Source organism: Vipera berus (assembly GCF_964194415.1).
Source record: "Vipera berus genome assembly, chromosome: 7".
Classification (NCBI taxonomy): domain Eukaryota; kingdom Metazoa; phylum Chordata; class Lepidosauria; order Squamata; family Viperidae; genus Vipera; species Vipera berus.
The window spans coordinates 14,096,183-14,109,311 of NC_138209.1; the positions used below are offsets into that span (position 1 = coordinate 14,096,183).

The 13,129-nt window shown below is 39.9% G+C and overlaps 1 protein-coding gene across 2 annotated transcripts in view; it reads right to left on the reverse strand.

The window, feature by feature from the left end:
- FAM13A (family with sequence similarity 13 member A) overlaps window positions 1–13,129 on the reverse strand; it is a gene marked incomplete at its 5' end in the record, with an annotated part of 152,956 nt that overhangs the window by 61,486 nt on the left and 78,341 nt on the right. For both annotated transcript variants that reach the window (XM_081332705.1, XM_081332704.1), the window contains one exon: window positions 2,021–2,062. In XM_081332705.1, coding sequence (XP_081188831.1) covers window positions 2,021–2,062 — 42 coding nt within the window. The remainder of the gene's footprint in view (window positions 1–2,020; window positions 2,063–13,129) is intronic.

A 13,129-nucleotide genomic window follows, 5' to 3' on the forward strand; every position in this document is an offset into this window, starting at 1 on the left:
GAAAATATTATTTTATGTGCTCATCTGTAACGGGCTCATTATAAAACGTCTCTGAGAAGATTACATTTTGCAGTTTTGAGATGGACTGCTATGTCTTTCTCAAAAAGCATTTCCAAACAAAGCAGGGGATACCTAGCAGGATTAATCTCTAGGACTAATCTAACCCAGATACCATCTTGTCACAGAAGATTTTACTGAGGATCTTCTTGATCGTTGACTTAGTGACTTTCTTATTACCGGTAACTGTTTCTGTCTGTCGTTGGACAGACTTTTCTCATAAAGGAACAAACTAACCTAGGAGCTGGAAAAGAAGTAGGACAGAATTCCCCAACGTGTTGGACTACCATTATCTCATTTGAACATAGCCAAAGAGTTGATGGAATTATAGTCGGAGCATCTGGAATGGTTTTGCTGGGGAAGGCTGCAAGAGGCCAACCAAACAGTTGGCTAAGAAGATGGCTTCAATCAGGATGAATTCCATTAAGCAGCCAGGTATGGTGAAGCTGAGCAGTTGGCAGGAAGAAACTGGGAGAGAAAAATCTGCAGGTTTGTGAAAAGTATGTTTTAAACCACAGCTCAAATCTTTTCAAGCTCTTAAATTTGGCTCAATAATTTAATTAGCAGAAAGGTTCTTGTCTGGGGCGATCCATACCACCTCAACCAGGACAGAGAAAACGGCAAGCAAATTTAAATCTAAAAGGAATTTCAATTGAGGCAAACTTGCAGCAGCACTGTACTTAATATTATGCAGGTTGTTTACTCAGCCTGGTTTGGGTGGGGAACAAGGGGGTTCAACAGGAACCCTTTCAAGCTCCTGTGCTCCTCAAAAACTCCGCAACATTTGCAGCACAGATTTTACAAGGAAAGGGGGAAAATATATACACAATGTTCCTGCTAATTGGCAAGCCTGAGGCATTGTGAGGTCCTTGGAATCTGGACAAGTCTCTTCTGCATCCACCCAGTATGTTACATAACTGTCTGCTCTCAATCACTGTACTTTGTGTACTGCATAAGTTGCAGCCCACATCCTTCATGTGTTTACATTCATCGCTCTGTTGTTATATCGCACAAATAAGTCTACAGTGAGTTGAATTTGGGCGTCAGGAAGTTCACAAAACAATAAGGGGAACGAAGGAAAATAAACAGCTGCCTGGCACTGTGGTTGTCTGGGCGGCAAAGATCTACAAGACCACCAGGTGACAGGGAAAGCAACTTGCTTTTTGCTGCCAATTATCCGTCACCTGGATCTTTGTAAGCCAGAACAGCAGCTCTAAACAAAACAGATGCTGGCACAGCAAAACCCCAAGCCATTCCTCTTTAATTTTTGCAATGAGATTACAAAGGCAAAGGGTGGAAATCACTTAAATATGAACGTCGGCTTCTCATCACAAGAGCATAAAAGGAGTGAAGTATCAACCACTGGTCGGCTTTCATTCTCTCTTCCTGCCAAACCTATTCCTCAATCTAGCCCAGGGGTAGGCAACCTTGGCTCTTTTATGACTCGTGGACTTCAACTCCCAGAATTCCTGAGCCAGCCATGCTGAGGGAAAAGGGAGAGTTTCCAAGCTGAGCCATGCTGGCTCAGGAATTCTGGGAGCTGAAGTCCACGAGTCATAAAAGAATCAAGGTTGCCGACCCCTGGGCTAGCCCAAAGCCACAGGTTTCTATTCTTAAACTCTAAGAAGGGAATGAAGCCAATTTAAACTGAGATATCATTACACAGTCCTACGAGTTTAGCAATAACAACCATCAGCCTCAACCTTGCCCACTGTGGTCCAATCAATAAACCACTACGAAGAAACCACAGCTTATTGCAGGGTACATGCAGTTTGCACGTTGTATATGCATATCTATCTGTTGTAGATTTATAAATTCTCTTAAGTCATTGTCTAGGAAGGAAATGTTTCTGGGCAAAACCTTAGCAAACGGCTAGTAATTGTCCTCTGTAGCTTTTTCTTACGAATCAACCCCCCCCCCCCCCCGCCAAAACAGAATATAAATTTTAAAAAGATATAAATACCTCAGATAGAATGGTGATAAAGGCCTTTCATCCTCTTGGGAACTAAAAACAAAATAAAATATCTTTGTCATAGCATGTTCATTTCTATTTCTTTTTTTTTTGCAAGCTAATTGGCACACCACCAACCAGATCAGAAGAAAGGATGAGAGCCCAAAGAAGTCCATATGCTGATCTGTGATATTAAAGGCAACAGCTTGTTAAGAGAGAGGAGCAAATTAAACACTGAATTGTGTTCTTTAAGGTGGAAACACAAATACCTGCAATGGAAGAATGGATGCTGAAATTAATGGAGCTGGCACAGATAACAAAAGTGACTGCTTTGATTAAAGAAAAGACTTTTGTCCAACTTTGTTTCTACTTAGAAACCAGTTTTGAATTTTTAGGTTGAAACTGAAAGAAAACTTTAACTTTGGGTTTTATGATTATATTTGTTTATGATTACAGAAATACCGCGTGTTATGGTTTATTCCAATTCTGGGTCGTTGTATTTTATACTAGGTGGGTAACTTTCTTTCATCAATCTATCTCTTAAAAATTGCAATTCCATTGCAAGGAAAATTACAAATGCTACCACATAAAGAAACCCACTGAGCTTAAAATGCTATTATTTAGCTGCTGACTGCATTCAGGTACGATTTTTCTTTTATTTCTGCCTCAGTAACTAAAATCACTTCTAAAGAATGCTGCTCTGTTTCATGTTTCCATCTCTACCTCCTAAATCAATCTGCTAGTGGTAAAAAAGAAATACAGACATTTTATGATGGGCTGTTTCAATGGTTGGGGACTTCTCTGGCATCTGATGGATATGAGGTTTGCTGGTTTGTTCAACACTCAATGATTAGCCACAAGGACACCTTATCAATGCCCACACCATCAATTCTCAAAAACCTATTGAAATCAGCGAGATTCCGGCTATATAAATGGCTTGTTAACAAGCTGACTGACTTTTCTGACAGAACTGCGAAAATGATCCTTAACACCTGCTACAAAAAAGTGAGTTTTAAGGAACACCTTAAAGCAGCTGTCCACAGACTTATGAGTTCTCAGCATATGGGCAGCAGCAGAAAAGAGATAGGAGGTGTTTCAAGAATATTTTTTGATAGCTGCAGGTTCTGAATCTGGGGGGAAAAAAGTTCACAGAAAGATTGGTCTCAGTGACCCAAGTGTACTATCCACTATGTGGTGAAAAATCTTTTCAAGCCACATGGCACTGTTCATGAGTCAGCTTTGTCATTACTGCTAAACATAAAGATTTCCCCTATCCAGTCGTATCCAATTCTAGAGGCAATGCTCATCTCTGTTTCTTAGCCGAGAGAGAGCCAGCATTGTCCAAAGACATTTCCACGATCATGTGGCCAGCATGACTATGCGCCGAGGTGCACAGAACATTGTTACCTTCCTACCGAAATGGTACCTATTTATCTACTTGCGTTTGCATGCTTTCAAACTGCGCGCGGGTATTGAACCCAGGCTGTCAGCTTTCCATCTGGCAAGCTCAGTGTGTTTAACCACTGAACCATCACATCCCCTGTCATTACTGCTACAAGGATCCAAATCCTACTTATACCGGACTTCAAGTTAAGGGGATGCTTCCAGCACTTGTTAAGGTTTAGAACATTTCACCTCTCAGGCTGACATTCTGTTACCCTAATGCAAAGTAATTTCTAATGATTTCTTCTAAGAAATTCTAAGGTTGCGAGCTTCTGGAACAGTTAAATATTGACTTAACTATAAGGGTGAATAATCTGTACAGTCTACATAAGTCTTCTGAGGGCAGAAAGTTCAAAGCCTCCTCACCGAGGCCAAAGTTTAAAAAGGGATCTGCTACCAGATACACATATTTGTACAGTTTCCAGAAGTTTAAAAAGAGTTTATGGACCATGACATCCTGATCAAATATTTGGGTACTGAAAAGCAACTGTTTTTGGTTGCTGTGCTATATTTAATTATTTCTACTTTGACCTTAGATTAAAATACCCTAGATAAAACAGATTTCCAGGAACACAGAGGAAAAAAATAAAATAAAAACACTAATGCCAAACAGCCATGAATTGTCCAAATTTCTACAGGAAGAGCGGGCACATCAGATAGCAGATGGAAGAACTACAGGTAGTCCTTGACTTACAACAGTTCATTTAGTGACCATTCAGTTACAATGACACCGGGAAAAGTGAAGTATGACTGTTTTTCACACGACTTTTGCAGCATCCCCATGATCACATGATCAAAATTTAGATGCTTCTCAACTGTCTCATATTTATGACCGTTGCTGTGTCTGAAGGTCATGTGATCCCCTTTTGCAACCTTCTGACAACCAAAGTCAATGGCGAAGCCAGCTTCACTTAACAATCAGGTTATTAATCAACTGCAGTGATTCATTTAACAACTGAGGCAAGAAAGGGGCAAAATTGCTAAGCACATTTGATTTGTGCTTAGATTGTAAGCTGCCCTGAGTCTTCGGAGAAGGGCGGGATATAAATGGGATTAAAATAAAATAAAAAAATAAAATAAAAAAATTCACTTAACAAATGTCTCACTTAATAACAGAAATTTGGGGCTCAGTTGTGGTATGTTGAGGACTACCTGTACCATTTTTGCTTTTCCCCAGATGAGCAGAGGTTTTGTGCAATTAGTTGCCTACCAGATGTCCCGCTTCCTTATTTGCATCAATTCTTAAGACAAAACATTTAAAACTTAGATCACCTCCTAGCAAGCTGAAGTAGCACAGATCATCCATATTATTGCACATGTAAGCCATTTCTAAACATTTGTGCACCAAAACGCATACAAACTAGTTCCTTAGGTCTTTTAAGATGTCATGTTCTATGCTGTTTTTCTCTGTAGGCTTGAACTGCATGTTGATTTTAGCTTAACCTGAAGGCAAACTTTGTTTTGTTGATCTTATTTCCTCCTTATCACTTGGATACCTTGGCAAGCGTTTTTGTAAAACCCCTTTTGCAAACAGGTAATTATATAAGTTCTTCCCACACCCGTTTTTCAATCTAGAAAAAAAAAGACTTGCACTGTATTATTGTAACTTTTATTATTGTAACTCAAGGATGCACCAAATGTTTTAGATCAGTGTTTCTCAAGCTTTAAGCTTTAAGATGTGTGGACTTCAACTCCCACAATTCCTCAGTCAACATGCTTTTAACAGCATTCTAAAAATTGTTTCTGATGCTTCATTCTCCAGAGCAACTCAGAAAATCACGGTGCACCCTAGGATCAACACAAAGGTCCCTTGTGGGCAATTTTCCCTGGTTATTGATTTTAATTTTGTTTTCTGTTCAGTTTATTGTGAGTTATATCCTTTTTGCTGATTGTTGTTAGCTGCCCATTGTGTGCATATCAGATGGACGATCACATGCATTTTGAAAGCAAAAAATGTCATCATGAGTTGAGCTTGCCTCCATCATCCAAGTCTGTTCAGGGAATTGGTGGACAATTGGTAAGCAACAACAGCGGAAACCTGGACTTTAGTTCTTAATATCAGAAATACAATCCAAAGTTTGCAGACAAACATATGTCTACAAGCCTTACTTTGGGTACAAAAATGCCACAAGACCACGTTTACAACTTTCTCCCCAAAACTTACACTTGCACATTTACTTGTATCTGCTAATCCTGTTCCAAAGATAATACTGAAACTAGAAGGTCATGCGGTTTAACCATTAGTTACTGGATAACTAGACTTCAAGTTATCTAAAAGGCCATAAAAAGCATTCTAATTAAGATAAATGCTTTATTTACAGGAGACCTGAAATCAACTCCTTTTTATCACAAGATCATGCTCCTAAGATGTTTAGGTGGAGAGTGTTGTTCAGCTTCTGTTGCTTTCCTGGAGACCTGGGTCCTGCTATTCGGCTTCTATTGCTTCATTTCTTAAAGAATTACAATCAAAAGGAGTAGTAGACAATTGGGAAAAGAAACATTGGTTTGTTATTTGCAGTTTGGCAAGTCTCCCTGGATGGGTAAGGCAAAAAAATAAAAAGAAAAATGGGTCAGAGGAAGGAATGACTGATGCTGTCTTTTAGCCAAGCTGCACCCTTCTTTTGAATTCAACAGTGGCACGTCAATACAGACCAAGCCTTAGGTTGCATAAGAGAGTATGAGTGAGGTTGCTAAGCAAGCCACAAATAGCTACCACAAAACTATTTCTAAAAACGTGGCTGAGTATCAACGGCCTATGGTTATAGTACTTCAGCAAGAAAGCCAGCATTGACAAAAAATGAAAGAAAACAACCCCACTCTAGCTTCCTGACAATATGCATTCAAACTATTTTCAACAAGAAGTAGGTCTGAAAAATGACCTGATAACAATTCCTATTGGGATAGTAGTAATGGTTAGTTCTTAAGGTAAAGGTTTCCCTTCACCAATCATGTCTGACTCTTGGGGGCCGGTGCTCATCTCTGTTTTCTTAGCCAAGGGAGCTGGGAATCTGAAGACGCTACTGTGGTCATGTAGCCAGCATGACTATAGGCCAAGGTACACAGAATGCTGTTACCTTCCCACCAAAGTGGTACCTATTTATCTACTTGCATTTGCAAGCTTTTGAACTGCTAGGTTGGCAGGAGCTGGGGCGAGTAAGGGGAACTCATCCTGTCATGCGGGGTCGAATCCAGGATGTCAGCTTTCCAGCTGACAAGCTCAGCATCTTTAACAGCTGAGCCATCATTTCCCTCTCCTTGGGTTACTTCTTGGTCAGCTGCAAATAATTTTTTATTCACTCTAAATTGACCCAGTGAGCTGTTTCTAAAACTATGTAAAAAAAACAGCTCTAAAGATTTTCTCGTCTTTCTGGAAAGGACAATTTTGCTCAATGGACTAGGCCAGGGGTAGGCAACCTCGGCTCTTTTATGACTCATGGACTTCAACTCCCAGAATTCCTGAGGAATTCTGGGAGTTGAAGTCCATGAGTCATAAAAGAGCCGAGGTTGCCTATCCATGGACTAGGCTGTGCAATTAATGTACATAACTTTACATGCCTTAAGAGTGTATTTCACTCAATTCTATGTAACTTACCTCGAGAGTGATAGTCACAGAATTGTAGCATGTGCCACAAAGCTATCGTCCCATCTCTAGCTGGTCACTGCATGACAAATGCCTTACCTTAACTATTTGTTACAGATTTTGGATTAGATTTAGTATATGAAGTAGTAATTTTATGCAAGATGTTCAGTTTTCACTAAAGATAGTAAAATTTTATTCTGAATGGCAGTCTCAGATTTTTCAAAATCTGAGAATCAGGAAAAAAATAATTGCATTGTAGATAGGTGAGCAAACGCTTTTCACACTGATTAGCATTGTCCTATGGGGAAAAATGCTTTGCAAATGGTAAGTTTACTTTATTACTTAACACTGTTTTTTTTTTGTTAAAAAGCACTTGGGTTTTGAACCTGGGTTGTCAGCTTTCCAGTTGACAAGTTTGGTGTCTTTAACCACCAAACCATTGCACCCTGGTTATATTCTCAATGTGGGGCATCTAATAAAATGATATTTGAAATTCACACCATTTTATCTTTATCGTGCCATAAATTTCCATGCCATCCAAACCTCAGGTTAGCTCTAAAAGTCTCTTATTTCTCAGTGACATCTATGGTATTATCCAAAACCAACAGCAAGCAGTGAAATACAATTTCAAATCCAGTTAGCCCAACCCTCCTCCTTCCAAGGTTATAGAAAGAAGAGTATTAGAATGAATAGATTAGAATTGTAAGGTGGTCAGAGTTACTTGGCTGAGATGGGTGGCTATAAAAATTGAATAAATAAATAATGATGTAACTTTAGAGAGAGAGATAGGCTAAAATGTAATTGTATTTATAACTCTCATGAAGAATATCAGAAGCCACTACTTTGCATTTTCCCCCCTATTTTTTAACTTACTTTTCTTGCATTTTTGCTCTCTTTCATTTCTTTTTCTCTTTTCTTTTTTATATTAATGTGCAGGAGTTTTATCTTCTTTTAAAAATATTTTAGGAACTATTATATAATAATAATAAAAAAGTGAAGTTCAAAGTACTTGTTACTGCGCTTATCAGGAAGAAACAGGTATAAATAACCAAACTGCAATCCAGGTTAAAAACAAGCAACTATAATGACACCAAAAGACCAATTTCCTGTGCGCTCTGTATATACAGCACTTTTCTAAGTGAAGGGCCATTAAAGAGCTGATGGGAGATTACATATCAGTTTAACTGGTCACAAGTCAAAAAATCAACTCTGTGACCAATACAGTCAGTGTAAAATGGGCCTGAAGCTATTTAGATTATCTTGTGCTCCAACTTAATTATTTGCAGGTGGCCATAAAAAAAAACTACTTGGTCACGTAGACTGTTTCATCATGTTTGTGGGTTTGATAATAGTTGCTAGAAGAATGCTGTTAGATGCTCCAGACGACTCAGCTCCAAATGATTTCAAGGAAACAAAAATTTAAAAAGTAACAAACTTTTGATGATTAGGGGCCACAGATAAACATTTTGGTTTGGCCCAGCTTCTGCCAACCTAGCAGTTCGAAAGCACGTAAAAATGCAAGTAGAAAAATAGGGACCACTACGGTGGGAAGGTAACAGCGTTCCGTGCACCTTTGGCGTCCAATCATGCCGGCCACATGACCACGGAGACGTCCTCGGACAAGCGCTGGCTCTTCGGCTTTGAAACGGAGATGAGCACCGGCCCCTAGAGTCGGAAACGACTAGCACGCATGTGCGGGGGAACCTTTACCTTTACCTTTAGTGACAAACAATGACTTCAAATAGTTTGAGCCATATCATGCATGGGGAAAGAGAGTCTGCCCCCCCTCTCTCTCTCTTTGTGTGTGTGTGTGTTTTGTGTGTGTGTGTGTGTGTGTGTGTGAGAGAGAGAGAGAGAGAGAGAGAATATGAGAGAGAGAGAGAATGAGTGAGAATATGAGAGAGAAAGAGAGAGACAGCGCACGCTAGTATTTTTAAAATGTGCTAAGCCAGGACATATGCTACTATTTTTATGCATTTTGTGCCTCGAAAAGATCTGGGAATTGTAAGGCAAATTTCAGAAATGTACTCACTCTGGGCTCCCACAGAGGCCACCTCCAGCACATGTGAAAGCTTTGATCTGCTGTGGATAGGGAATATCAAATGATGGGATCCAGAAGGCAGCAGCTTATAAAGCTTGCATTGATGTTTTCCATTAACAACTTATACCAGATCACGTCTTCAATCACATCTCTATCGAATCCTACTTCTTTCCTCAATTCAGCTGACACAGTGAGTCATCTGCCCATAGACGGATGGCAACTTCCACCAACCCTAACAGCGTGGCGATTTGCATGTTGGCTAAGGATGATGGGATGCCAGAAAATCTCTGAAATGTTGAACAATCCACGGAAAAGGGCATATGTAATTGGCTGGAACCCTCCCACTTTGAAATCGGGGTTACCTAGATATGTCTTAAAACAGACATGTCAAACACAAGGCCCGGGGGCCAGATCTGGCCCGCGAAGTGGTTTTATGTGGCCCCCGAAGCCATCCTGGAAACAGTGAGGGAACGGTCCCCACTGCCTTGGCCCTGGCCCAGAGACCCTCCTTCTGCCAGAGACCCCCAGATCTGTCCCACTCCTGCCCAGGCCCCCATAGGCACCCTTGATGCGAACTATGTAGAGCTGGCCATGTCCACCCAGTAGGCCATACGCACTCTAGCCACGCCCACCCAGTAGGCCGCGCCCACCCTGGCCATACCCACCCGGCCCCCGAGGGCAACCGCAATGTTGATGTGGCCCTCAATGAAGTTGAGTTTGACACCCCTGTCTTAAAAGGTATAGGTGTGGAGGGGAAGACTGTACAGTAGTATGACATAAGAGGTTAAGACCAAAACATTGGATGGAACTTCCTTCAGGAAATTCATTTTTCCCCTACACAAGGCAATAATAAACCGGAGAGCAAGTTTGATGCGATACCAGTGAGTTCTAGTCTCGCTTTATTTATTTTAAATTTTTTTTTAATTACATTTATATCCCGCCCTTCTCCAAAGACTCAGGGCGGCTTACAAGCTTAGCAGTAGCCTTCATTCTATGTATATGCCTGCTTGTTAGGGCTTTCACACACACCCCAAGCGGCATTATTACAAAGTCAGCTTATTGCCCCCAACAATCTGGGTCCTCATTTTACCTACCTCGGAAGGATGGAAGGCTGAGTCAACCTTGAGCCTGGTGGGATGCGAACCTGCACTAATTGCAGGCAGCTGGTGTTACTTAAGGAGGCATCAGCCCACTGCTCCACCAAGGCTCTTGGGTTTAGCCATCAAAGCCAGCTGGGTGACTTTGGGCCAGTTACTTTCTCAGTTCAACCCGTCTCATAGGGTTGTTGTTGTTGTGGGGTAAACAGAAGGATGAGGAAGGAGTGTTATGTATGTTCTCTGTCTTGAGTTACTTATAAAGTAATAAAGGCAGGATAAAAATCTAATAAATACATGATATTTCAATTCTATTGTATTAATGAATGATTAACCATTGGAACTAACTAATAATGATAACAAACATTCCCTTTCATACCCAGTAATCTCTTACCATTATAAAAGCAATTATGCTATGTTTACCACCATGAGTTTCAAAGGATCACCGATGATACGGCCAAGCCAAGTTTGATAAGAGTGAGAATATTTTCTGCAGAAGAAGAAAAAAAACCAGAACCCATATGCTGAACTCTTTCTGGGCTGTCTTGTCATAATAACTTACCCCTTTCCTCATCAGCTCCCTTAAAATAAGCTATAAAGGAGTTCAGGGAGGCAATATTTCAATCTGCAAACAGGATGATTAAATTTTCTGCTGTATACAAAAGAATTCCCTTATCTATTTAAATTCATTAGCCGCTCAACTCCAATGGAATCTGCCAAGGGAAAAATTAAATCAGAAAAATGAACCCTGAAAATTAGTTTTCTGTGGGACAGATTTTTCATTAGGTGAATTTTCACCTATGTTTTGAAACACTTCTATCCTGGCACTCGATCAGAAATCTCCAAACTTGGCAACTTTAAGAGTATGGACTTCAACTCCCAGAATTCCTCAGCCAGCCATGCTGAGGGAGTTGTGGTCCATGCTTCAATTGAGGAATTCTGGGAGTTGATGTCCTTAGGTTTTAAAGCTGCTAAGTTTGGAGACCCCTGCCACTAGATCAGAAGTCCCCAACCCTTTGGCCACCAGGGACTGGTTCCATGGAGAGAGGTTTTTCCAGGGACCAGAGGAGGCGTGTTTTTGTGTGCTGCCTGCATCCTGTGGATGGGGCTTTGCTTGTTTGTACAGACCGGTTGCTGGGGCCCAGTACTGGTCCACGGACCAGGAAATTGGGGACCCCTGCACTAGATCATAGATTCCACCAGTGCAGAGATCAAAAAGCTTCAGCTATGGATGGTCTGTAACATCCAGAACCACCAATGGGGAGGGGGTGGCAAGACCCACAAGATCAACCTTATCTGAAAACGTGCAGATCTATTGTTTTTGAGAATTCAGATAAAATTGGGAGAGCAATCGATTTCTAACAGAAATCTGAATAATTCTGCACCATACTGTCCCCTCAGCTCAAATATAGTAAATGCCGAAGTTAAGTAGTAGTTAATATTAAATTAAACATTAATTTAAGACTGTTTTAAGAGAAACATACTGCTTCTTGAACACATGGAATTCCCACACTGACCTCTAAGCTAAACATTTCACTACCAAAAAGAAAAAAAGAGGTAAATGAAGATTTATCAGCACAGAAAAGCTACTAACTTATTTCATATATTTTGAAATAAGTTTTCAAATGAAGGCTGATAAACAGGTACTGTGTCTGCATTGGTCAGGATTGTCAATTAAAGAAATGTTTTGCACAAACAAAGGGTTCATTTAAAAACAACAACCAATCAACCAGCGCCTGTAATTAATAGAGTTAAAATGAAGCTTTTTGGAGAATATGATTATTGCAAAGCAGAATCTGGTTTGTTGGTCAATCCCCGAATTTTTCTTATTGCTCTAAAGGAAAGGCACACAGGCAATTTTTAATATTTTTTTCTTACTATAATATTCAAAAGCTCAAAAAATTATGTTAGAAGCAATATTAATATTACATTACTTTCTTTTTTCAGATTACAATCTTTATGTGTCATATTTAAATAAGGCAAAGGAACATATTCTAATAAGTATGCTTGGAAATTCAGCCAAGCCAACACTTTAAACAATTATTAATGTGTTTACAAACTTTGTAAGCTATCTTTTTAAACTATCCTTTTATATAGTTTATTATGCTGTATTCTATTTGGTAAAACTTTTACTCTCAATTTCAATTACACATAAGAGAAGAAACTATTGTCCTGAGTTAAATAACCACAAACAACCTCAAGGCAACTTAGAGAAGAAACAGTTGGCAAGAAAGATCAACAGAGTAATATTTCATAGAGCAAATACTTGTTCCTAGCCGCCTGCTCTGCTTGCAGTATAATGTTACATCACAATAAATTGCACCTCACCCTTGGACATGTGTACCGAACACTGCTTAATTAAAAGAGACTTTATTTCTATCTAACTGTATCTAACCCCAAAGGAGAAAATGTGCATTCTTTGCTCCTTGTAAAAACTGTTTTTCTTCCCCAAACATGAAACTCTGTACTTAGGTTCGTACAAACACACATTAGTTCTACCTATAGCGGCCTAGAACTAAGGAGAATTCTCTTGACTGTGAGAACAATTAACCAGTGAAACGATTTGCCTCCAGAATTTGTAGGTGCTCCATCACTGGAGGCTTGTCTGGAATGGTATAGGGTCGCCTGCCTGAGCAGGGGGTTGGACTAGAAGACCTCTAAGGTCCCTTCCAACTGTTAATTCTTTTATTTTGTAAACACCACTTATATTTATTAATAGGAAAAGCCAACTGCCTGTATTTCTACAAGTCCAGTAAAGAGACATAAAAAATATAAACAATCCATACCAACAGGAGAAGCAAAACATCTGTAACAACAACCTCAATCCAACATGATCGTGTCTAGGAGCCAAGTCCATTTAGCGTAAAGTGGTATAGGATATTGTACACAATTAAACCATCACATATCAATGACCAAAGATCAACGTGGCATCAAGACAATGAATATTTTTTTTAATACAAGCG